General features: G+C 44.2%; 1 protein-coding gene across 1 annotated transcript; it reads right to left on the bottom strand.

Moving 5' to 3' along the window:
• Nucleotides 1-24,535: 24,535 nt before the first annotated feature.
• On the bottom strand, nucleotides 24,536-25,977 carry bhlha9 (basic helix-loop-helix family, member a9). Its single transcript, XM_084684162.1, has one exon. The coding sequence runs from the start codon at nucleotides 25,876-25,878 to the stop codon at nucleotides 25,006-25,008; it is 873 nt and encodes a 290-aa protein (XP_084540288.1). The 5' UTR covers nucleotides 25,879-25,977; the 3' UTR covers nucleotides 24,536-25,005.
• Between the last annotated feature and the right edge of the window lie 994 nt (nucleotides 25,978-26,971).

Raw genomic sequence — 26,971 nt, 5'->3', positions numbered from 1 at the left:
AAGAGACCTGGAGCACAAACAGAGGCTAGTCATATTCGAAATGGCAGAGCATATTTCCTCTTTGTATACGAGCACAATAAAGACTGCAGGGGGGGGGGGGGGGGGGGGGGGGGGGCTGGGGATTAGACCCACAGCTTCTGTTGACAAATGGGCTTAAGATTCTGTCTTGGAGCATGAAGTCATTTGCCTTGCAATGTGCTGTTTGACTTTTCTTTCTGAGCGATGGCGAGTAGAAGGTTATATCCCGGTGTGAGACAGAAGCACGAGAACCCACTTCAATAAATACCGGGCCTCCTTTGAAATATGTCTCAACCCAGCCCCAGCATGATATAGACAAGGTGTTTGAACCATGTTTACGTATGGTTACTCATGTTTTCTTATTCGGACAGTCAATTCCAATTACAAACAATTTACCAAACCGTTCAAAATGAGAACTTTGGAAATGTTTGTGAAATAGAAAGCGATGCGTGTCCATTGGAACGCACACAGCATTTGTGTCCCATTCCCAAAGCATTACAGAAGCACAGTCAAATAACATTAGTCACACTGCACAGTACTAATATCTTTCTAGTCTTTAAGCTATGTCTGCTCTCACTGCAGAAGTGAATATTTGAAGTAAAACTGAGCTATTTCTGGATGAATCCAATAAAGAAGGATTATTCTAGCAGACATAGCTGGTGCTACATGTTTTAAAAGATTAATGTACAGTAGCTTTGGATGGTTTGAGAGAGGGAAGGAGTCGGCGGGGAACATTCAGTTGTTGATTGCTGAACATCTAAGTGCCCTCTGGTCCTGTGCCTATTCTGGTTCAACAGACAGCTACCGAGAATGATGTGATGCATGATGGTTCGAATGTATTGTCTTGGGAATAGCCTCCAGCCTTCACGCTGAGATGAGAAATTCTTAGGAGGGAGCGGAAGACTTAGTACAAGCGTTTTTTGCCGGTTTGTTTACTTTATAATATTTGAAATATGCATTGAGAAACAATTTGGGCGTCTTTGAAAACTGGTTGATGAAAATTCCAAACTGGTTCTGATTGTCATATCGCTGCAAATTCAACACAATGGACAGCAACATGATCTGAAAACATGTCTGAGAATACTGAGTTTCCTCTATTTCACTTTTGTGGGTTCCACCACACACAGTTCTCGTTGTAGAATACGAACTGGAATAAACAACTGGCGGATGGAAGCAACAGTTTGCACACAGAACGGTCTCTTTATACTAGGCTATTGTAGACTTGCGGGGACTTCAACTTCTAAAACTATTTAAAAGGAATATCTAAGAAATAAACTACAACTGAATCGTTTTCATGGAAATACATTTGCGTGTGAATTTGACCATGTCTAACTGAGTGCACGGTCGATGTAGTCTGCACGTAAAAAAACAACGCATATTAATGCAGAATCTGCCCGAGAACACGCAGCTTCAAATCACTGTGAACTGGATATAAATCTGAGTAAATCTGTTTACCTTCGATGTTACATCATTCGGAACAGCATACCAATGTTGATGCCGAATCTGGCGATGGGATCGACCTTCACTTCTGTTGAAGACCTAAACCATCTTGATTTTTCTGATCTTTCTTCTCCCGAAAGGTAGTTATATAACCGTTCTTGCTCCCTCTCCTCTCGGTCTCTTCGACACTCTCCGTTTCAGCGCGTTATAAACGAGCCAGGGAAAGCAAGGGGGAGCATAGCCTACTCATTTGCATTGGCGATCCCAGCGCGTCAGAGACTCCCTGAGCCGTGTGGGGAAAACATGTCCCCTAGCTGCAAAAGTGATCATAACCCATCATTTCGTAGGGTACTGTAACGCTGCTTATTAATCATAAGCCGTTGCCATTTTAATGACACCGTGCCGTACTATCCTTCTGTGGTCGGTGCCTTTACTACTGCCAAGTCTATGGTCCATTTCAATGTTTTTGAATGTTTACAATCGATGTGAAAATGGGATGGCCGACCACGATAAAAGGATGCGCCGATTGATTGTAGACGGCAGTTGGAAATGTGACAGCAGCACCATGGACAGCGACATGTCGTGCCCGTCTCCTGCCCTTACCGTCAGGCCATTAAGGCCTGCAGTAGCTACACTTGACGAATCCTAGCTGCATGCATGACTTTTACTTCCTGCTCTCTTCAAATGGCATGAGCCCTATAAATGGTTGAGAATATCTAACAGACCATTAAAGCAAATCCTTGTATAATTTTGCACTAATATTCAGGAAATGGGTGGAATTCCTATGAAGATATTACATATGCATCTGGGGCACCAATGTATTGGTTAGAGTACACCCTGTTAAGAGTCAAACAGAATGCTCTATGAGCTGAAAAGCACATGCAAGGCATGCAAGACACTTGCAACACCTCTGATTGCTATGCTGTTATTCTCCTGTATGGAGTGTAATCACATTTTATTTGTATAGCCCTTTTCCCGAGCAATGGTTCCACACATGCCCCATAAAACTGCACCGAAACCTGTTTAAAACCCTCAAAGAAGACAAATAAATACTCAGAGAGAAACTCTGGGAGAAACCTTGGCAGGAGTAATTTGGTGAAAGATCCCCATCCTTCAGTGACTGCTGGTTTTACAGAGAGGTGCAGAACACGGGCTGAATGCAATTATGCAGGCAGAACAGAGATAAGTAAAAAAGATAGAGAGAGAGAAAGAGAAGGATTAGAGAATTTGGATGAGCAGTTACAGCAACAGCGAGGGTGAGATTCCCACCGGGTTTGTAGAGTTTAGTGTAAGACTCACTAAAAACAAAGATTTTTTAATGTAGTGTTAAACACTTCAGATACCTTCAATCTCCTTGATTGAAACAGGAAGTTTGTTCCAAGGAGAGGAGCTTTAAAGAATGCTTTGTCCAACCGAGGTTTTAATCTTGCGACACAGAAATCCACCTTCACACCCATGCTACGCAGTTACGCACCTCGACAACCACGCTACAGCACACACACAGTAACACACAAGTTCAAGTTCGCATTATTTGTTGTTACACAGTTGGAGTCAAAGGAGGTCGTTATTCAGTCCAAATTATTTCTATATTTAGTTCTTTCATAGCTGTCCTTGGACATTCTTGTACCGGGGAGGTTAATTTTTTATTTATTTGTATGCTACATGTTTGTCTAGAACAGTGTTGATTTTGGTCAGAAGTTTTTTTTTTTTTTTCAGGCTGCCCGTGAATGGATTACTAAAACGAAGACGGTTAAAAAAAAAAATCTGGGAATTACAAATCTCTCTTGTTTTCTGTCAGAGACATCTGCCTCCGTCTTCTACTTTATAACAAATCCTGCCAGGAGCTCTTGTAACTGGTAAACTGGCCCTTGTCCATTCTCTCTGGAGGGAGCCAACATGTCTGTACATGCAAAGGGGTTCGGATTTGTTCTCCCCCAACTTCTGTGGTCACAGTCCCATGACTGGGGAGAACCATGCTATGTCTTCAGTCATTATATCAGCCTTAGTTCAGAAGTCAGTCACCTGCCCATTTGACCTAAGCACTTCATGGTCACTGCAACACAGTCAGATGTGACCTAGCTGTAAAGCGTCTGAAAGGAGATAGTGAATGAGTGGCGTTTTTACAGGCCTGGTGGCCAGACCATCGACCAACCCCTTGCCGGCACAATAAATCAAGCTGTGCTTTTTTCTTTACCATGGCTTCTTTGCAATGGGTTGTGTGTTCAGATTGGTTTAAAGTGCCCTGTGGTGCTGCTGTAGATGTTATCTACTAGCCACTACAAGGACTGCTGTGTTACGATACGGGTCTGCGAGGAAAGAAAAAGATTTCATGACATCACTTTGTGGATGACGCAACAGGGGTTTACACTGCACGGAAGCGGGGTCTGTCGGATTTAGATGGCGCGGAGGACGAGTAGCCTCGCGAGCCACTTGAGACGATTTCCAAACCGTAGCCGTCGATGTGTGGGTTTCCCCCGCGTGGAAAATCGAAAGGTGAAATCCTCAACCCCTTACTTTCTTGGTTCTTGAATTCCATACAGCCTGTCAACGGTGTATCATCTTCTGAGTTGAACGAGGTCAGAATGATCCTACCCAATCGTTTGAAAAAGATCCATTCAAAAAAAAAACTTGTTTCGTATTGTCCAGCAGGGAGGAACAGGACCCCTTGCACACATGCCTTGGTCAAAAATAATACCATTACAGGCTCGGCCAAGGTCACAGAACAATCAGGAAATTGATTATGAGAAATCCCCCCCCCCATCCTCCGCCTTTGGGGAATAAACTGGATTAAGGCACTCCGATGACTGCGGAGTTGAGGCTTTGAGGATTGCAAACACAATCAGCTTGCTGTACATGCCTTCTCAGGTTCACTCATCTTTTAAGTAATCACTGGAGGAAATAGGACACCCAGTGCTAGTGAGAGATATTATCCCTGTCGTCAGTCTTGCATGGGCTGACATAAAGTAGCTTTTCTTTGTTGTGGAGGCTTTAGACATGGGAACATTTCATGTAAACCCGAAGCATTAGAAAGCAAATTACTGTTATGGCACAGTCAAGACAGGAATCAACTTGAGTCCTCCGTGAAAAACCGCCCCACTTGTGCTGTCGGATAGCTCGCGTTTCTGGCAACACTGGCACAGGGTCAACAGTGACATTGCAGGGTCGAAGGTGTGCTTGGGTGCTCTTTATCAGCAGTATTTTCATGGACAGTAATAGAGCGCCAGTGTCAGTTGAGAACCCACAAAGCCTTTTTAACATATCGGTGTTCCATGCAGTGCGCTTCGTCGCACAATAGCGAAAAGTCCTCGATTGATGCGTGGACCTCAGACTCCTGGAGAGAGGCGATGAAGGACATGTTCCTGAAGAAAACAATGGGCCGGGGCTTATTGTCTCTCCCTCTCTCTCTCTACCCTTTATCCCTCTCTCTTCCCTCGTCGAACCCATCCCGGGCACTTCAGAGGAGCAGAGATAGCCCCTAGTGTTTACACTTCACACCGCATGACTTATGCATGAAGAAGATCCTCTTCATTCATCTCAGGCAGACGGCCCGCTGCGCGAGCCGGCGCTCTTGAGTCGTCTGGATCGCTCTCGTGCTACGTCTTTCTCGCCTTTTCATCTTCCCCCCCTCGTGCTCAGCCGCCATGCCTGCCGTTCACTCCGGGGCTCTGCCAGCAGCTGGGAGCACCCGTTCAGACTGAGAGGAATCGAAATGGACGGACGATAGAACCGGTACCCCCCCCCCCCCCCGCCAAATGGGGCCCATTTTTCCTTCCTCTTCCTGTGTGTGCGAGTACTCGGAGCTGTTTTTTATGCAGCCGCGGGTGATTTCCCGTCCGTTGAAGAACCTTTGAATCATTAATAGAAACATGTAGATCTTGGCCCTCTGGTGCTTTGTCTCCCCGTCTGCTGGCTGTATGCGCTGCCGTTAAATCGCCACAAAGCCTTTTTGACGCCTTGGGTTTTATGATGGGACATGTCATTGTACTGCAACACACATTGTCTTTCATCCTAATTGGGCCGACCAGTGTCATGGCACAGTTCCATCTGTGAGAGCAGTATCTTTCATTGCAGTCCAGTCGAGTAGCCACTGTTGTCGGAAGCTGTTTGTAAACCTGAGGTGAAAGAAACGTAAGCTCTTGCCTGGCAAAGGTAATGAGAAAGAGGGATTGGAGGCCTTCGCGCCACGTCCACGGTGGCTAATTAGAGAGGGCCTCGCTGCTTTTTTTTTTATCGCAAAGGGTAAACTGTAACCCCCTCACCCCCCCCCCTCCCACACCACCACCTCTCGCCCTCACCGCAATCAACACACTAATGGGCTTAGGTCCAATAATGAACGGTTGTGTAAGGCACTCAAGGATTGAAAGTGTTTCATTTAATAATTAAGAGATTGATAGCGAGAAGAAGCCTCTTTTGCAGGGATAGGACCGCAGGGAGGCACGCGAGCCAATGATGCCCGAGATTATCAATTTGAGAGGGAGGAAAATAAATGACGGGAACAACAGATGTTTGGAATCGCAGGAGGTGAAGCTTCATTTGGTGAAGCCGTGTATTAGACCGCTTAGGCGAGGAATGGAGATTGTTGCTACAAATCTGGAGATGTTGGTTTCCTTTAACTGACAATTGTAACCCTGTAAGTAGGTAGGTAGGATCTTCATTGATCCCCCAAGGTAAAACTCTAGCATTGCAGCAGCCAAGAAGAGGAAAGAGGAATAGGAAATTAATTATTATGCTCTGTGTATGATTACCCTTGTGTGTCAGCTGTGTTCAATTGCTTTGTACACACGTGTTTGTTTTTGTACAATTCAATGCTGGGGACACACAGGGGTAATCACAGAGGTAATACACATGTGCACAAAACAATTTACAAAGCAATTGAACCGCAGCTGACGCAGTGGAGCAATACTCAGCACTGAGCAGGTACGCCGGAGTAGGGCCATAGCAAACATCCGTTGTTGACTCGAATGATAATAATACATTTGATTTACACAGCGCTCTTCAAAGTACTCAAAGTCACTCTACCTTAGCTCACGACGGCATACTGCTGCCACACCACAAAAAGAAAAACGGATCAGTATCTCCTTATAACGTGTCAATAAGTATCTCCTTATAACGTGATATGTTTCTTGTTATATCAAGATGTTTATCATGTTATAACAAGTTAATTTCACGTTATAACGGGATGCAAACTTATCACGTTATAACGTGATACAAACCCATCATGTATCCGGTGTGCAGAGAAGGGATACATTGAGGAACATGGCTCATTTCAAGACTTGGTTAAGTACTTCATGCTTGGGTTGAGACATGGCGAGATTCTGCTTTTATTGAACACTGAACATTGAATGATGCTGTGATAAGGACTCGTACATTAAGAAGGATTTTGAAATGCATGGGGCTGTACAGAAGGAAGAATGAGTCCGACCAGAGTCCGGCCCTCTGGAGGTCGCATCATATCTCAATGATCAGCTGGGGGGTACGGGAGTACGGTGGCCCTGAAGTGCCAAACACACCCACTAATATGAGTACATCCCCCAAATGAAAACACTCTCCCCAAATACGAGTCAACTCCAACCCCAAATAGGATGACTTGCTCACCTCCCCTGAAAACAAACACACGCACCCCCAAATGTGTACGTTCGTATCACGTTATAACGTAAAACGTTTCACGTTATAAACGAGATGAATATGTTTGTTGTTATAACGTGATAAGTTTGTATGACGTATAACATGATACGCAACAAGAAAAAAAGGATCCGTTTTTGTATTTTTCTGGAGTGGCAGCAATACGCTGCCGTATAGACTTCTCCCTTTACAGTTAGAACTTTATTTCTGAAGGAAAAAACAAGTGTAGTTAGTCACCGTGGAAGTCTGGGGAGGAATCGCTACAGAGGTCTCCAGTAAACCTGTAGCAGTGACGCTAGGTGAAGGCGCATGCAGAAGTGAAGACATCTCCTTCCGGCACTCTCCATCACCTGGATCAGCATCTGATTTACGAGCCGGGTCACGAGAGAGCGGTTGAGATGATCTACAGCTGATGAGAAAAGCCGTGGAAACGCCGTAACACGCGTGCTAACACGGCCCAGCACCCACAACAACACTTACCTGACTCCGAGCGCAGCGCTGGCCCTGTAGACCGATGATTAATTTTGTCGCTGTTGTTTTCCATCAGGAGATTGGATTTTATTGCTGTTTCGTCCTGAACTACTGTGTTGGAATGACGGGTGGTGGGTTTCCTGAGGGACAATATCTCATAAAGGTCTCTGAGCAAACAGCAGAAATACACAAAACTCATTTCCTGTGCTTTGACTGGTGGAGCCTATGTTTGTTTGTCTGTTTGGTTGTTGCTTAGTTGATCCTGACATGGCTGTCACAGCTATAGTGCCTTGTTTGGGTCACAGTGGATCTTGGAAGAGTCTGGAATTACGGGAGGAAAGGGGGAAACGAACAGATGAGTGAAACAGGGACGAAATGAATGATTCAGAAATGAAAAGGTCTGTTTTTATAGCTTTAGACGGTTTTATAGCTGTCGCTAAATCAGTCTATGATGTGAGGCCATGGAATCTATCCTCTTTCATCTCAATTACTTTGTTGGGCCCCCAAGTGCTTGATGGGGAGGTACGTTTCTATACTCCGTAATGGCAATTCCATTAATCCGACATTAAACTGCATTATTCCGACACATTTGATGGAAGAAAGGACATTTTAGAGACATACAGTCGGTCCATTTAAGTGGCCCAATGACTGTTCTGTTCCCTCGTTTCTGTGAAGATACGATGGCCTTGCTTGCAAGTCTAGATGAGGGTTATATCTGCAGGGGCCCACAGTTTGTGGTGATGAGTACTCATTCATGGCATCTTGGCAGTCACTCACCCATGTGAAATGTTAAGGAGGAGGAAATGCTTTCATCCTTTCTTCACTGTGCGCTTGGCTTTGCTTAATTGCTGTCCCAACCCCCAACCCCCCCCTCTTCACTTGCTCACACACACACACACACACACACACACACACTCTAGCCTCCACCTTTGGTTCTGTCATATCTGTCAGGGGGAATGATGGATGTTGTGCAGGTCTCTGCCTGATGTTGACATGAAGTCAAAGCTGGGTTTGTCAGGCAGAGAACTGTTCAGAAGCCAAATCAGAAAGCCTTCTTAAAAAGCTGCTGTGAAATAAGTAGTCTAGTCCTTGTTTCACAAAGAATTAATAAACAACATCATTTTTTATACTCACACCTTAGGTCTAAAGTGAACACTAAACAGAATAATCCATTTTAGAATAATCCATCTCACTACCTTAATCAAAAATTAATAGGCAAGTAATTAACTGTCTCTGACATCACTTTCCTGTCTTTTCCATCTACTATCAAATTCTTTTTTTGTTTGTACATTTACAGTTGGTTTAAATAGTTCATTCATTTGCAACATTGCTGAGAGATGTTGTTGGTGTGAACACAGTCAAATATGTTGGCAAACCAAAATGAAAATAAAACACATTTCTCTCCATAGCCTTCTCACTGCTGTTGCAATGTGCATCTTTATAACTGAACATATATACCATACAATCGCCCATGGCTGTGCAATCTCCTTGATATCATTGGAGCTGTATGTGGGATGGAACAACCATATCAACCAATATCACACCCACTGGCAGCTTCTCTCTGGTCTCCAAGGAACAGCTCCCAAAATGGAACAGAACCCTGTATCTCTATGGGAACAGTGAAGCTTGAAGTCCCTTCAACTTGCCTCGCTGCACTTATCTCTCCCAGCCTTCCTAGCCTTCTTCCTTAAAAAGGTGATTCCTTTGGATTCAAACACAAAAACGGGGCCTCTGTGTTTACAATATGTCATAACAATAAGACCGTTTGCGTGTTTCTTCTTTGTATATCTCTATACGGTGCAGTGTAAACAGGGTACACAATCCCAGTTGAGGGAACCTTCCGGAGCTCCCTGTTTACAAACGCTAGAGACAAGCATTTAATTGCACGGCATCCACACCACCATGCTCTGTTAATGATTGTCATTAACAGACGCTTCTGTAACTTCCTCCATTTATCACAAGCCACTTCGCGCTCCTCTGATAATCTAGAGTTCTTGCTGACAGATTGATGATCTGTCACAAGACAAATGGAATTCCCAGAAGGCCCAGGTTTATTACTGAAGGCGTAGATGTTTTGTACAACGTTTGGAACTGGAGACCATGGTTCAAATAAAAGAAAGTCCCTAGTTACGTAATAGGTTGAATTCATCCTCATGGATAAGGCATCTGACATTTGTGTCTATAAAAACGATATTGTGGTCGCAATATAAACAACAACCTTTTCATAAAAAATGTCTGGTAAATGATTGTGCAAGATGGATGAAATTAGGGGGGCACTGTAAAATGCAGTTTAATAGTTTCCATAAAAAAGGCACATTCATTGCGCTCCATGCAGATGAAAGAACAAGCAGCACATTAGATGGATTTGCTGGAGACGTTTTATTTCCTGGAAATCCGTTCCCTCCCTTTCTCCCTGGCATGATTAAAATGAGGACGTGGCACAACAAAAGGAAGTCCAATTTCCACGCGAGCGGAGCTGTCCGCTCTCAAGTGGCACTGTCTGAGAACACAACATGTCTGCTAACGGACAGGCCCTAATACAGCAGCCTCCATAAACAGGCGACTCCCAGCTTGCCAACCCAGCCCGGCTGTCCGTGCACAAAGAAAGGCCCAAGGATGAAGCTTTCACTTGGGCTGCATGCAAACTCAATTCCACATTAATGCTTTCCCCCAGTGGTAAATATCTCCAGTCCACAGACTGCGTTCCATAAAGCAGATATGATTACGTGGGAAGGCGAGTTTATTAAAACGGTATTTCTCTGAAGCGCTTTGTGATTTGGGTGTGCCCCCCTTACTCAGTGTGTCATGTGACAGGTGCTATTATTTTTCAACGCTCCCTTTCTTCCTAAACACTGGCTTCTCTCCTCCTCTCCTTTCTGGAGAGTAATGCAGAAGGTTTTTTCTACAGACATGAGAGACCTTAGAGATATATGCTCCAATTGATAAGAATGATATCTTAACCGAAACCCTGCACGTTCCGTCTATATCATTTATTCATGATGGTGTGGTTGTTCTATCTTAAAAACATGAAATGTAACACCATACTGCATTCAAAATATGTATGTTGAAATGCCAAATGCAAAGGATATCCTTATGCCACTGACAGCCTGAGTAATTCAAATGCATTAAGGACCTCAAAACATGTATGCATGTACAGGCATGGTTGAAACGTGTTTGTGCTACCAAGCACATTAGTCTTTCTCACCTCCCGCATACCTTGTGTACAATCACATCGATACAAACCGCAAACTACAACAAGGTATGTGGCCACCAGGTGGAAGGCAGGTCGGCATTAGAGGGTATTATATGAACAAAACAACATACCGAAACAGATAAATGAAAAATAATCTTTCTTTATTGTTCATAAATAATAATGAACCAAAACAACATATACACGGCTCCAACAGATACTTACAAACAAATACAAACATATCACGATACAAAATGACACAATCCTGGGCTGTATCAATACAATATTTACAAGGTGAAAACCTACGACATGTTTGATAACATATTTCCAATTCAGCATTTTGTTTCTTTTTTCCATCAGTGTCATATATTGAACAGCATCCTTTTAAAGATACATTTTTCATTCATTTTTCATTCATTTAATTCAAGTAAGGAAAGATGATTAAAAGTGGATCATCAATAATTAGACACCGGTGCTGTTCACAGGATTGTCCTATTCAGACAAGTGGGATTTATCTACCCATTGCCATTGCGATTGATATGTGATTACCTACCTCTTTTACTATGTTACAGTTTTTCACGATTGCTAAAACACTAAACCCCATTCTCTGAATCAAATGTTCAGTGAACTAAACTAATTTGTCAAATCAGACACACTTTTGGCAAAACTCTAAGCACATTCTCATTCACGAAACACATTTTGCACTGTGATGCACTTGTGCTGCAAAACAGTTGTCATCTGTAAAACACAATGACTCAAAATTGTTCACACTTGTTTCTATGCTGACGATGTTAGCTTTCACTGTGGTGTCTGTATACAAGAATAGGTCAACATCAACCAGCTAGTGTTAGCCTTCCACCATACACCCCTTTACTCAACCCAATTGAAGAGTTTTTCTCAGCATGGTGGTGTAAGATCTATGACCGAAACCCATATACCATGGTAAATCTCCTACAGGCAATGGAATTGGCCTGGGGTGACATAGGTGTGGAGTGTTTTCAAGGCTAGATCCAGCACACCAGAGGGTTTTACTCAATTTTTCTTTGTTCTTTGTTGACAGTATTACATTATTTTACAATCGCTATGACTATTTTTTCAATACTTTTACGTAACAAGTTTCCTAAACTCTTGACACAGTTAGCACAACATCCGTCTGTGTTGGCTATACAATTACTGTAACACATTTCTTGTTGCTTTGACACAAAATGCATAGAGTAAACATAAAAATATGAAGTACATAAATACATAAAATGCTTGATGTTATTTTACACACTAGAACAACCAAGACCGAAACAATCAATTTTTACTGCCCAATTTACCAATGCTTTCACACTGAGGGTGCTTTCAAACACTCAGGTGTTGAGGTTATTTCAATCGCATGAACATATGGTATACATACTGTAAAGAAAACCTATTTGGGCTGTGGAAGAAAACAATATAGAGCAACACAAAGAAAGTAAGAATAATTCCAGTCAAGACAATCACGTATTCGATTTGAGCATTTATTGTTACATGACATGATTTGATGATCTAAGGGGAAGCAATAGAGATATAATCCCCCTTGTGGATAGAACATACAGACAGCATGGGGAAGAAGGGGATGGTGGAGGGCGGCAGCAGCACTGATCATACAACAAATAGGCTGAGTGTGTACGTGTATCCGCGCGTCTTTTACAGTTTTTCACGATAGCTAAAACACTAAACCCCATTCTCTGAATCAAATGTTCAGTGACCTAAACCAATGTGTCAAATCAGACACTCTTTTGGCAAAACTCTAAACACATTCTCATTCACGAAACACATTTTGCACTGTGATGCACTTGTGCTGCAAAATGGTAAACACGGGGCAAACAGTAAACACAACTACAACACAGTTGTCATCTGTAAAACACAATGACTCAAAATTGTTCACACTTGTTTCTAATGGTGGTTTGGAACAATGTTAGCTTTCACCGTGTTGTCCAAATACAAGAATAGTTCAACATCAACCAGCATTTTTTACTGTAAATGTTTGCCTTCCACCATACAGCCCTTTTTTCAATCCAATTGAATAGTTTTTCTCTGTGTGGCGGTGGAAGGACTATGACCAAAACCCATATACCATGGTACATTTCCTACAGGCAATGGAATTGGCCTGTGGTGACATAGGGATGAGCAATTCAGTGAGGGATCCACTCCTTCATTTTTTGATCCCAACAAAACAAAAATGTAGAGCGGCTTCAAAAGAAACTGCATTGCAAAACACAATCCATGATCCATACACTGTGAGACCTGACACATATATAAAAGAATGCCGTTTCTGTAATACCATTTGATGTTAGTGTTTTTGATGACATGGACTAAATGTTTCTGTTGAAAGAGAACGTGTGTTTGCGGGAGACATGGTGTCATGTTTAATGTATTTTTGTGTTATGACAATTGGTGTTTGAGTTTAGTTTACAACGTATGATTTTGAGCATGAAATTAACCGTTTTGCCAATTGTGTGTCTTAGGTGTGTTGGTGCGTTGCTAAGAGTTTAGGAAACTTGTTAGAAGTATTGAAAAAATTGTCATAGCGATTGTAAAAAAACTGTAAGTTGTGATGGTTACTGTAATATTTTCAAATAAAATCAAATATACAGTATTTGTATAGCCCTTTTTACAAGCAATGTCACAAAGGGCTTCACATATGCTGATAGAACTGCCCCTCAGCCAACCTCAACCCTCAAGGAAGACAGCGAAAAACTCCCAGAAAAACTGACTTGAGGAGAAAAAATGGAAGAAACGTTGGGAGGAGCATTCAGTGAGGGATCCCCTCCTCCAGAGATGGTTGACAAAAGAGAGGTGCAGAACACAGGCTAAACATTGTCACACATCCGGAAAGTGTCAATGGGTGTTGAAACACCAAAATCCAGTGTTTCAAAATCAGTTTTCTTTATTGCTACGTAAATGCATTTACTGTGTATATATAAACAAATTTGTCTTTACATGTAACTACATGGCCTGGATGCTGTGCTCTCCATTATTTTGTGTTGTGTCTGATGATTGCTCCATGGTGTTTGTATATTGATTTGCTGTGTTCATGATCTGAAAACATTGTTTGATTTTGAGCACAGGTGTTCCCTTTATTTGAATGAGAAACTTCCCCAAGGCTACTTCATTACATCTTTAGATACTCAACACACTGAAAGTGTGCCGGCGTTCTCAATGTTAATGTCCTATTTTAAGAGTTGTTTAATTAAGTCAACAGCGCTTGATAACATTCTACATTGTTCTAGACTTTCTGACCCTGTTATATTCTCATGTATAATCTATTCTCTTGGGGCAGCCTAATGTTGTTCATTACCGTGGTTTACTTTGCCTTAACTCATAAAGATTGAATTAACACTAGCATAGCTAAAAGTAAACCTTTCTGCCAAGAAAAATGAATTGAGGTTGCCTTTGCTTGCTGTTGTTTTGCAGTGGTTCATATACCAAGTAGATGGGTCTTTTTTAGTATCATTTAAAGTAAGCCAAATATAGATATTTATCAAAACAATCTCAAAATGTTAAGGATCCCTTTCCTGAAACTGTACTGTTGCCATCCATGTTAAATTGCTCTAAAAATGAGTTTATGGCCTCATGACTTTGTGTAAATGAGATATGTAATATATTCACTGATCATCAGCCCCCATGCCCTACGACCTCCACTGAATAATTGGCCTCATTTTACTCCAGACATCCCACATTAACCTGCCTAGCTAGGTGGTGCTAATTTTTCTTCTCAGCCTTATCAATCCACCCACTGTAAATGATGTGTGTGCAAAAGTCATCTTAAAGGGCAACGGTATATCTTACCAAACGCCATGTGACTCACAATGATGCATTTACATTTAGTTATTTAGCAGACGCTCTTATCCAGAGCGACTTACAGTAAGTACAGGGACATTCCCCCACGAGGCCGGTAGGGTGAAGTGCCTTGCCCAAGGACACAACGTCATTTGGCACGAACTGGCAACCTTCAGATTACCAGCCCGATTTCCTAACCGCTCAGCCACCTGACTCCCATGATCAGTGGGATGAGGGCGATGAGGCTTCTGCAGCCTTATGAGGTACCCAGAAGTTGGCTGTTAAATAAGTTAAGGCACTGCAGATGATAATGTTCATCATTACATGCTGCAGAAAACACGGCAATAATATGCGCGGGTGTTCAAACGTGTAGGATAATGGAATAGGTTGCTTATTAAAAAAATGATTGAGGTTTTAGTCAAGCTATCTATTTACCCTCCAGCACGATTGACTGGTCTATGGATGAGGACAGGCTTGTGGTGTTTGAATGGCATCAATCAAGCAAAAGCTCGGCATGTATCGGTGCACCTTCTAGGAGAATTACAGCACAACGGGGGCGTAAAGAAAGAGATGAGATGAGAATCGAATTTCAAGTGTAGTCCATTGAAGCTGGATTGTCTCCTTGGGAAGCAACATCATCTAGTCATTCAGTAACTTAAAGAGACATGGGCATTTAATAGCCATCCACTGTGCTTTCAGGACAATGGGTTCTAGCCCTCAACTGTAGATAGGAGCGATAAATTACGTACTTTGAGGCCTTAACATTTATTATTCAGTGGTGAGTAGTGAGTAATGGTGAGTAATTCATCCTACTGTTTGAAATGATTTGACATGTTAGGAACACATGTCAGCTCTGAAGTATGGATCGTCAAAAGTCAAAGTGGGAAAGGTCCATTGCTGGACTGAACGGTCGGTTTTGAGACATGACATGACATGGCATCTTGTTTTTCAAAACCTGTTACTGCTCTTCAGTTTACATCTACTTGCATGGTGCTGCGGCTACGGCTTTATCTAAGAATATGTTTCACTCAGTGTATTTATTTTAAACCCAAAAACAAAACATTTCTTCTTTTTTTTTAACATAATTTTTGAATACAGGCTGGCTGTCTGGATTACCTTATACACCAAAACGAATTCATATTTTCTCTGACAGCCGAGTTTCAATTCTTTCTCCTTATAATTGTTTTTTTTCATTCTCCCACTGTAATTGCCTTTTTGTGTTTCTTTCAGTATCTCTGACTCAGAAGACGGAATTGATTAAATTGTGTATCGTGGCTGCATAGAGACACGAGAACACACAGGAAAATCAGTCTGGCATATAATTCAGCTTTATCTATGACTGATTCCTATTCTTTTCATTTCTCAATTACAGCATATTCTTTTCTTCCGACTTTCCCTAAGGAGACTCATTTGAGTGAGCTTTGTGTATGTGATAATATACATTATTCTGGCATGGCCAAATTAAAGTCCTATGCTCCGCTGATCTCATGCATCAGTGATGCTTTGATGTGACCATGAGCTGGTTAAACCCTTGAACAGACGGAGATTACATTTGCCCACAGAGATGGGAGACTTTCATATTTCTAACCGCATTACTCGGAGGAAAAATGAGATTGGAGTTACGATAATATATGAGATGTGAGAGTCAATGTGTTGTGAGCAAGCAAGCTCCTTCTGCAGATACACTCGTCTACTGACCACTCACTAAGACCCCTCCCCCCACCCCTTTCCTTCAACCTCTCTCCGTTGTCTCTGCGTCACACCCTTTCCTCCCCCCGCCTGCATGGAAGTGCTCTCCCTTTCCCACGCCTCTCCCTTTCGCCCAATCGTGTTCTCTCGTCCCTGATCGTCTCTGATAGTCTCTCTCCACCTCCACTCCCGTGGATGTTTTTTTTTTTTTTTACGAACCAATTTCCCCTTGGAAAAAATCAATCTCTTAGAAGGAGACTGCGAGAGGGGGAGAAAATGAAACAATTAGGAGCCGCCCACCGAAAATGCCCGTCGAAACAAGCCTGTTCACTCGCCTAACGAGGTGCCGCTTAATATTCCTGAGAAGTGCCCAGTGTTAGCATACAGATAACATTTTGAGAGAAGACCAATTTGCTCTCCACAATTAGGTAGCTCCACTCTATTAGCTGCATTAGCAGGTTGCAGTGATGGGGAGCCTGTGCATTCTCAAAGTTCACAGAGGTGGCTCTGTCTTCTGCATGGACAGCAAATTAGGTTAAGGTTACTCAATTGGTCAAGCTGACCCCCCCCCCCCCAACAAAAAAAAACAAAAACAAGACATTTTCTTTCAAAACAAGCCATCAAGTTATTTTCCAATGTTCTTTAGATGAGTGAACACTCAGTTTAGCCATTGTCAATTAAAGGGAAATCTTTGTAGACTGTTGAATCTAGTAATCATCCACCTTGAAAATCAGGGAGTGCATGGTAAACCATTAATGTGTCTAAGACAAACTTGATGTAATACTTGGTTTATGTTGGAGTTGAAAAACGCTTGTATTAACTCTGATACATCTGCCCTGCACATGGTATTGTCTTAAGCTGCAGGACCGTGAATCTGAAGGGAATCTTACAATTGGCTGTTCGATTTTTTTTGAGTACATTATTTAGTAATTTATACCCCTTTTAAACAATGCAATCAGTGTTTCTTTGTGTGTTTCTTTTGAAATGGAGGGCTAGTGTCTACACTAGCTAAAGGACTCCATCAGAAAAGATTTACATGCACTAGAGGATAGCATTTAGGCAGAGCCTGAGCCTTGCTAAATCATGACTAGCAATAAAAGAAAGTACTCACAAAACATGGGAAACTTACCGACGACCTCATAGTCAAACGTACAGTCACTTCTGCTCATTTGAAATGTGAGACTTTGGACTGGTCTGTGGCTGACCTTTTCGGAGGTGTTTGTATCCCATTCCTCCCCCCAACACTTGTCATGGAAGTTTCATTTGAGGCCTTCTGTCCTCAGAGCACTGTCGACAGGTAATCAATAGGGGACCCAAAGTCAGCAGACAGACACACAGGAATGCAGAGTGAACAATATGAGCAGCTAATTGTGTTCTGTCAAGCCTGAAAACACCTCGCAAACTATGAAGTCCAGAAGGACTCTCCACCCATTCTTTTGTTTACGTAAAGGCGCTGGTCTCTTCACCGGATTATCAGTTCCTAACAATTATCATCTCGTATAGATGCTCAGTCAAAAGTCCTTAGTTCACATATACCTCCGGTTTTATTACGTTCTGCAGAAGCTGTTAGGGGTGCTTCAAAGAAAATAATGCCAGATGATATCTAAATGAGATGGAAGTGGATAGGCTGAGTCATTGTACTGACTCACTGGCAAACATGAGTCATAACCAAAGTAGATAAAGTGAGAGAGATGGGCAATGAAAGAAGACATCGGCTGGAATTAGGAATAGGTCAGGTCGGCAGCCGAGATGAAGGCAAACAGTCACCATGGATGACACAGGCTAGCCGGGTGTCCAGAGTTCATTAAGATTGATTTCCCCTTTGTGCCATTCTGTCTGTTAACAGAGAGAAATAGGTCGGCATTGAGCGAGTCTCAAAGCTACACAAACACTGTCATTTTTTGTGGGTCTTTGGAGTCTTTGAAATCTCAGTGTTTGGGTCTCGGCATGCAATGCCTGGGTCTGTATTTGAGACGCACGGACCAGTGCACCATCTATCACAAATGCTGCCTTCTTCCTTGGGCTAGGCCTGGGTCTGGGGCTGGGTTTAGGTCTGGGGCTGGGTTTAGGTCTGGGGCTGGGTTTAGGTCTGGGTCTGGGTTTAGGCCTGGGTCTGGGGCTGGGTTTAGGTCTGGGGCTGGGCCTGGGGCTGGGTTTAGGTCCGGGTCTGGGTCGCTGTACCCGTCCTCCCTCGTTCAGGATCACCTGAGCACTGCTGCTATTTTTACCACAGCGGCCATGTCACGGCCAAAGATGTCACGGCCTCCTAGAGTAACTCATCAGGCCGAGGCAAGCTTGTACCATTTCCCATTATCAAAGGACACGACCCCCATCGCGACGAGAGACATAACTCTCTCAAGCTGCTGCCGTCTTCCTCCATCCCGACCATGGAACCATCCAGAGGTTTGCTCACCGTCAGCCATGTTAGAAAACTCCCATAGCCCCCCCTCCTCCCCCCCCCCCCGAAATGACATGACTGAGGGTAAGACTATTGACCGGCTGTCTTGAGTGATCTGTGCAATACCGTTTGACAGGAGGGGAGGATCCGGAGGAGGATAACACACAGATTGATGGTTGAAACAAGCTGGTGTGGCTGTTTGTGAGTGCCCTTCCACCTATAACACCCCCACACCCGCACACGTGCACTCCCGTTTCAGCGAAGAGAAGCATGACAGGACCCCCCCCCCTCCTGTTCGGCTGGGCGCCTGGAGTGCTGGAAGTTGAAGTTGTTGGATCTTGGCTGGGGGTTCTTTTGCTTCAGCAGGGCTGAAGGACAGCCTGGGGAATGATTATCCCTGTCTACTTTCATTAGGAAACAGATTACAGAGTTTTACAGAGTTGGGGTTTGGCCTCGCAGCCCTCCCCCCCCCCCCCCGAACTCCTCCTCCTCCTTGAACAGCCGCCTCATCCATCAGTTCTGGTGTGTGAGGGACCACTGAGGGGGAAGAACAGTTGTGCTGGGCGAAGAGAAGGGCATGACAGAGGCACCATGCGGCCTGCCTGGCACTACCCTGCACACAGGTGCCAGGGTGCTTAAACCTAACCTCTGGCTCGACATCAGATTCTTCCTCTCCACAGCTCCACAACTCCTGGATGGTAATCCAGCAGCAGGCTGTGTCATTTTGTGTGATGGCGCCACCTTTTGGTTTCTTTGGTTACTTGCCTGCACGGTTCTTCCCGTGACGATCTGATTTCGAAAGTCCTCTGTCAGCATCTAGTGTTCCACAGTGGAACTGCTAATCGAGACAACTAAATAAATTCTCGTGTGCTGATGTTCCATAATCAACTGGGAATTATACATGGGGCTTGCAAAGCCTTTGGCATGTAGTTTCATGTTTTCTTAGCATCTTTTACATTAATTTTGCATCAAATTCTCGTTGAAGGAGAACCTGCAAAGAGTTTGGATTCATACCATATTTTTCGGAAAACAAGCCGCATTTTCTATAACCCGCACCCCACCAGAATGGGAGCTTTGTGTTTGTAAATCGGATTTTAACCCACACTGAAAGATATGCTGCATTTATGGGAACAATGATACCAAGCAATGCACGAGTAGGCTAGGCGATCGTACAGCATGCCGTAACACACTTTGGATTGTGGTTGTGGATAGTATTAGCCTGACGTTGTCAAACTCATAATTCTGGTCAGAATAAGAGTTTGAAACCGCTCCGTTGGGCTGTGAATATGGGGCATGTTTCAACCGAACTGGTAAAAAAAATGCCTCTTCGCTCAATTGGATAGACTTACAACCAATCAGAGCAACGTAGTATGTTGATTGTTGAAAACAAATTAAACCCAAGCGCTCTTTAGTGGCGTGGATTATTACGTTACTGTTGATCATCTGTCCATCTTCATATAAAGCCCGCCCTGACAATTTGATTGGTCCGAACAGATACTGTTCGGACATACTTTTTCCCCAACTGAGTGAACCCAGACCCAACTTCCCGACCAAATGTTTTTGTGGGCGGGGCCAAGTTGGGATGGGAGCCAGGCTAGGATGTCAATGCGTGGCAAAATTACGGTGGCCCTGAAGTGCAAATCACAACAGAAAATCCTAAAACACAACAGCAAATATGAAAACACTTCAACAAATCATAAAGCACAACGGCAAATAGGAAAACAAAATGCCTAATAGGAAAACACAAAGACATAACAAAATCCAATGTTATGTCAACACAATTATTTGAGATATATAAGTTAAGCTAGTTTGCAAATCCTGTGGATAGCCTACTGAAGTTGAATTAGCCGTTAGCGATGCTAGATAAAGTTGGTTTATAACATTTCACTGGGTCTTGCAGCTGTTTGATTTACTGAAATTATTATGAAATGTTATGTTCTACTAGCTATTTGCCTACTTTAGAAAGCCACTGCATTTCCAAGCCCTGATAGTGTAACTGAGACCACACAGTAGATAATTCCTGTTTCAATTCCTGTTTCAATAAGCCCCTGTTCCAGTGTTGAGCATTAAATTAGCTGCACGGAATGTAAAGATCTAACACTTTTTTGTTTAAAAAAACGGGCTATACGCTGCTTCTAAATATAAGGCGTAGGCTACAACCACAAGAAAAAGAAAAAAAAAATCTGGGTACAAGCCGCGGTTTTATTTCCAATTGTATTTATTTTTATTCTTTCGGCGGTGGCTGTCGGCGCCACCGGTGCTGCATGAAGTCGAACACCCCTACTGCAACAGAACCGAACTCAACTGATTTTGTATCCTTATTATGTCCAGAGTAAGGGAAAAAAAGCCCCAAAGAATCCCATTAGGGGAACGTTTTGCAAAAGACCCAAATATAGCCTATTCATACGCCTATTCATTCTTTTTCTCATGTGAATAGGCAAAACATGTTAACCTTTAGATATCACTTACAACAAACAAAATTACTGAGTTGATTACTTTTCCTACATTAAGACAAACAAAAAATGTATTAGGCCTACAAGTCCTTTTTTGTATTTTTTGGTATTATGAGCAAACGGTGCATAATAATGTATGTGCTAATTTGCATAAATACCACAACATATCTAAACATTGGATATAGCCACGTGAAAATGTCTTGTAAAACCTTGTTGACATCTTACAGTAGAAGACTATAAAGGCAAACAAATGTCACCATAAGGGGCAGAGATTCAGTCATTCATTCAAGGTCCACTCAACTGTCAATCAACTGTCACTAAGCTGTCACTCAGGTAAGAAAGATTTCCTTTTGTTTCTCCTACATGTATCATTCAACTTACATTAATAAAATATACCCGGTGATCAACTACAATTTATTGGGAACATCTGGATGTGTGTTGAGCTGTGGTACGACTATTATTGGTGAAACAACCCAGCCCCAAACCCCATCTCTGCAATAATAATGAATAAAGGCTGGTTTAAAGTACTTCTTCCTGCCTTTATGTATTAATGCTCATGGGTAGCCTAAATAGGTTCCATTCAGACCTTAAAATTAAGTATTTTACTCTTATATGTCAACAAGATTCAACAAGACATTTTCACCTGGCTATACCCAACGTTTAGATCTGTTGTGGGATTTATGCAAATTAGCACCAACCGAATTAGATTATGCACCATTTGCCAATGTTAACAAACAATTTAAAAAACTTGTAATACATTTTTTGTTTGTCTTGATGGAAGTAATCAACTTAATAATGTTCATGGTGAAATCTAAAGGTTAAATTCTTTACCCTATTCACATGAGAAAAAGAACGAATAGAAAATACCTGGGTCTTTTTCTAAACGTTCCCCTAATGGGAATCTTCTGGGCTTTTTGTTCCTTACTCGGGATATATTGAGGATAAAAGATCAGTTGAGTTTGATTACATTTACATTTAGTCATTTAGCAGACGCTCTTATCCAGAGCGACTTACAGTAAGTACAGGGACATTCTCCCCGAGGCAAGTAGGGTAAAGTGCCATGCCAAAGGACACAACATCATTTGGCACGGCCAGGAATCGAACCAACAACCTTCCGATTAATAGCCCGACTCCCTAACCGCTCAGCCATCTGACCCCTATCTGACCCCTGCATCTGTTGCAATTTCTCCTACCTTTTTTCATAAAATGACTGGACTATGATTAGAATCAACATAACCGACAGCCGTTGTTTTCAATCACAATCAGTTCCTCAGAAAGCTCTTACTTGGCAACTGCTCTCGGGTGTCTCTCCGATGGTATTTGTAACATGCAATCACCAGTTTGTACAAACAAGTCACAGAAAGTCATGACAACAAACTAAGGTTGCTCATGTCCTCTGGCGGTTCACTTGCTTCATAGTGATAGAGTGATCAATGTCAGACGTCTTTGTCACTAGTATTGGTTCGACCTGTTTGTGGTGCGTGTGCACGTGCGTGCGCGGTCATGAGAGCAAGGAGGAGACGTCGTGCACCCGGGCCGTTGCTTTCTTGTGACAGAAGGAATGGGTGATTCACATCCCTGTCACACACATATCCACGGGTACACGACACGCAGACGCTTCTCAGCTCGTTGTTTGTTTTTCTAAATGCTATGACAGGAGGGCGTCACGCGGGCGGATCAGCCTGAGAGAGATCCATCGTTGATAGGTTTATGTCTGAAAAGTGAAGTAAACTTTCAAATGAGTCAGGACATGAGGAACTTATTGTGAATTTTCTGGCTCTACGTCAACACTCACTGAATCCCCAGACAGAGATTAAGCCTGGTCTGGAGCTAAGATTTGGAAAAGAAATCTGAAATTAAAGTGTTTTGATTACCAAAACCCAACAGGCCACTTATTACAGTGAGTGGACACTGCCCTCTAGTGAGTATGATGTTACAGTCGGCCACTAAAGCCTGATGTTTTCGAAGGCTTCCTATTCAGGTTCAAAACATGACTTTAATTCAATTGTTTGCCATGAAGAAGACATTTTTGTCCGTAAATCCTCTCAAAATGTTTCAACCGGGGAAGACCTGTGCGATTATCAACTTAGTCTAAAAGATTTTGAATCAATTTCACTGAGGCACTGTCCACGAACTGTTCCTTGTGCGAAGGGAGTTTGGGTTTACCACAGGGCACCAACGGTGAACTTTCCTCCGTCACATACAAGTAAACAAGTAGGTAGGTACAGGGGGGCTGGCGGGTCGCCACGAAAGGCGGGTTTGGGAGACATGCCGTCACTGCGATCTGTCAATCAAGTGTGTCTCAGGTGGCTGGTGAGTCAAGGTTTTCCAGTGATTCACGTCTGAGGAGGGAGAAAGCGTTCACTCTTCCCCTTCACACTCTTCCTCCACTCTTCCTCCGCCTCTTGCCCTGTCGCTCGCCTGCGCTCCTTTTCCCCTTCGTCTGGCGCCCTCCCCCCACCGCAGTCTCGCTCAGTCCTGCAGTGAGGCCTTCGGAGGCTCCCCTGAGCCCCAGCCCAGGGCCCTCTCCCTGGCAGACCTCCATGGTGTTCAAACAGCCTGGAACCCCCCCCCCCCCCCCCCCTCAATCCACCTGCGGGGGCCGGAGGAGCCCGGCAGCAAGGGGATTTCACCGCACTGATGACGGGGCATGGGCTTCCTTCCTGAGCCTCCATAAATCTGTCCTTGGCCGTGGTCCTTTAGTCTAATATTAAAGCAGTTTCCATGACATGATGTTCGGTAGGGGAGGACAGGCTGCTGTGGATACATGTGCAGGTAGACTGAGGGGAAAGGGGGGGTGGGGAAAGGGGGGGAAAGGGAGGTTGTTGAACTTCACGCCCCAAAGCTTTGTTCTGTCCTGAAGCCAACTAATAGTTTCCCAGAGTGTCGTGAGCCAGGGACAGTCGTATAGACGTATCACTTGACAACACACACACACGAGACAGGGAAGCCATCGAATGCACAAACAAACCTACGCTTTGGCTTGCGAGTGCACACGAGTGCATTCAGTAGTTCTCCATCCTGCATTCTTCATTGATTTTGGCCCACTCTCACGAGCAGAGGGGGCGGTGTTGGTCCTGCATGTATTTTTTTGCATGTAAACAGCACCTTGGTTTTTCTTGTCTTGGAAATATGACAAGAATGGACAAGCCCACTCATTTTTCTTCCGAGAGACCCTTGTCATCTGGGACCCAGGATAGTTGAGCCCCTTGGGGCTATAATCAAAGACGTGCATGCACATAAATACACATTCATTCACACACAGTGTTTCTCAGGCACACAAAAGCGTTTTGTTGTTTGTTTTTATGGCATGCAATGTTTTCTTGATATTTCTATGCCGATAATCAAAAACATGACGACAAAGGATGGAAATTGTGTATTTGTTTTGAAACGTTTTATTTGGAAGTCAAAAAAAAAAACTTTATATTTACAGTAAATAAACTCTATGTCATCATTACAGATTCGCATAATACAATGCCATGGACCCTCATTTGAGGTTTTTGACATGTTATGATAGAGACTAGTGATACTGAGAAACTCAAAGTCACCTTTGAAATCTGTGTGCACTTTCCCCTGTGCTCACACATTCTGACTCGATAAACCACAAAGCCAAGTGTAAACCTTGAAATATTTGGAAGTCTAAGATGGCTAAAAGGTACATTCGTCGGATTTATGATTTCTATAAAAGTAGGCACTAACAGCAATTTCATAGAACATTCTACTGTCTGGATTGCCATTTCATTCATGTACATTAGCAAAAAGCACATTTAGATCAATGTCTCTGAAGTGCCCGGAGATAATACTGATTTGATTTCAGAAGTTGGAACACGGGAACCTCACATCAGTCTTTTTTTTCCCTGAGTTCATTGGACAGTTTGCTGGCCACGCTGCTGGATGTGTCTGGTCCCACCTGTGTGTCAGAGCAAGGGGAGGCTGTGCTGTGGACCAGGATCCTGGAGGTAGCTCATCTGCCAGGGCACACTCATGGCTGGCTCCGCAAAAGTGTCCATGTAGCCCTGGGCACAGGAGGCCCACACTCCTGGCTGGTAGCCCAGCCCCTCCCCCACCACTTGGGCGTACCTCACAGGGCTGGGCGGCCGGTCCAGGGGGCTCCCGCAGTGTCCGTGCGAGGCGTAGAGCTGGCTCTCGGAGGGGTAGCAGGGGTAGTGCGGCGACGGCGGGCAGGAGGAGCCCATGCCGTCCATGTAGAGATGCGTTTCCGCGGGCAGCCTGCGAGGGCCCTGCTGGCCCTGCATCGGATGAGACATGGACGTGGCCCAGGGGACGTTGTGGTTCTGGGGATCCACGCGAGGGATGCCAACCCTGGGAGGGTCGAGCCGTGAGGCCCCCATCCCCGAGGGCCCCCCCGTGGGCCGGTGGCACTCCCGGTGGCTGCAGGACTTGCTCGGGGGGTTGGAGCTCAGGAACACCGACAGAGCCGATATGCGGTTGATGGCCCTCTGCAAGGTGGCGATCTTGGACAGGCGCTTGCCGTTCAGGTCGTGGTTCAGCGCCACGCGCAGGGCGTTGAAGGCCTGGTTGTAGTCCAGGATGCGCTTGCGTTCACGCACGTTGGCGGCCACACGGCGCGCCTTGGAGCGGACGGGGCGGCTGCGCTTCTTGGCCTGGCCCTCCTCCAGCTCCCCGGGGCTGCAGGCGGAGCCCTCGCTGTCCAGGAAGGGCCCCTTGGTGCTGCCGTCGCTCTCCTCGTCCTCCCCGGGACCCAGCATGCCCAGCTCCAGCTCCTCCTCGGAGAATTCAGATCCTGCGACACTACTGCTACAGCTCATCTTCGCTTGAGCCTGCAACTGCTCTGTAACCGTGTTACGTGACTGGCCGTGCTGCCGAACTTTGGCTGCCGCCGTCTCCGTTAAGTAGTCCGACGTTCTTCAGAGGCTACGAGGTTTGAGTCGACGCGCCTTGTGGCTGCCTTGCAGGCTACGGGGTTCCCGCTCTTCGTCCGCCTCTCGTCTTGCGGGGCTGTCGGTGGTGTGTTCTGTTCCGACAGCCCTGATCTCCTCCTGCCTGACTCCTCTGGCGTCCTGTGATCACCTATGCCTGTGCAAGATGGGACGGCAGGGCTTTTAAAGCACTTGTAGTCACATGGTACAGTCACCGGTGAGGAATGGTGCGCTCTCTCTCACCAGGTTTATGGGTGCCCTCCAGGCAAAGCAGCGCTGTCACCTCCTCCTCCTCCTCCTTCTCCTTGCCTCAGACTCCCTCTCATCCCTTACAGGCTCTCTTAAGTGTTTCAACACTTCGTGTCCGTGTACTGCGTATACGCAGAGGCAAAGTACTCATTTTGGAATGACGATTGATTTTTCTTGCCTTTCATTCCTCGATGAGACCATAAATTGCTTCCTGCCTCGTGTTTTTTTTTTTTCTTCTTTCTTTTCTTTTGTCAGTCGTTCTGTAATCCTCATAATGTTTGCACTGGAGATTAGCCATTTGTGCACCATTTGTATCACCAGCGGTGTCTGAGCCTGCATACCTCCCCTTGGTACCAGGAAGGGGCTCCAATAGCATCAGTTGTGTTGGGTCAAATTCAATGTTAACTCGCAGATGCATTGATGACAGTCAGTTACTTTGCTTGGACAGCGTCACCTGGGACACCTTTTTTCAGTTCCCCGTGAACCAGTCATTTTTCAGTTTTAATGGGCGTCGCATGAAAATTAGTCTCTGCATGTCCATGACAAATTGTACATTCATCAGATTGGACGATTCCCCTTGTGCTTGTTTTTCTTTTTTTTCGGATCTATGTGGAGGAAGGGAGGGGAGCGGTATTATCTTCCGTGGCTAAGATTTGTCCTTGCAATTAGTTGTCTCCAGAGTGACGATTCCCCCTCTCTTTCTCTCTCAGCGCTGGTTAAGAGCCGTGTAATT

This window comes from Hypomesus nipponensis, chromosome 20 (genome assembly GCF_054491055.1).
Source record: "Hypomesus nipponensis isolate SF chromosome 20, ASM5449105v1, whole genome shotgun sequence".
Classification (NCBI taxonomy): domain Eukaryota; kingdom Metazoa; phylum Chordata; class Actinopteri; order Osmeriformes; family Osmeridae; genus Hypomesus; species Hypomesus nipponensis.
This window is presented reverse-complemented; position numbering and strand designations above follow the sequence as displayed.

What these genes read in the sequence shown, in the direction of transcription:
- bhlha9 (XM_084684162.1), bottom strand. Translation starts at nt 25,878, where the DNA reads ATGAGCTGTAGCAGTAGTGTCGCAGGATCTGAATTCTCCGAGGAGGAG.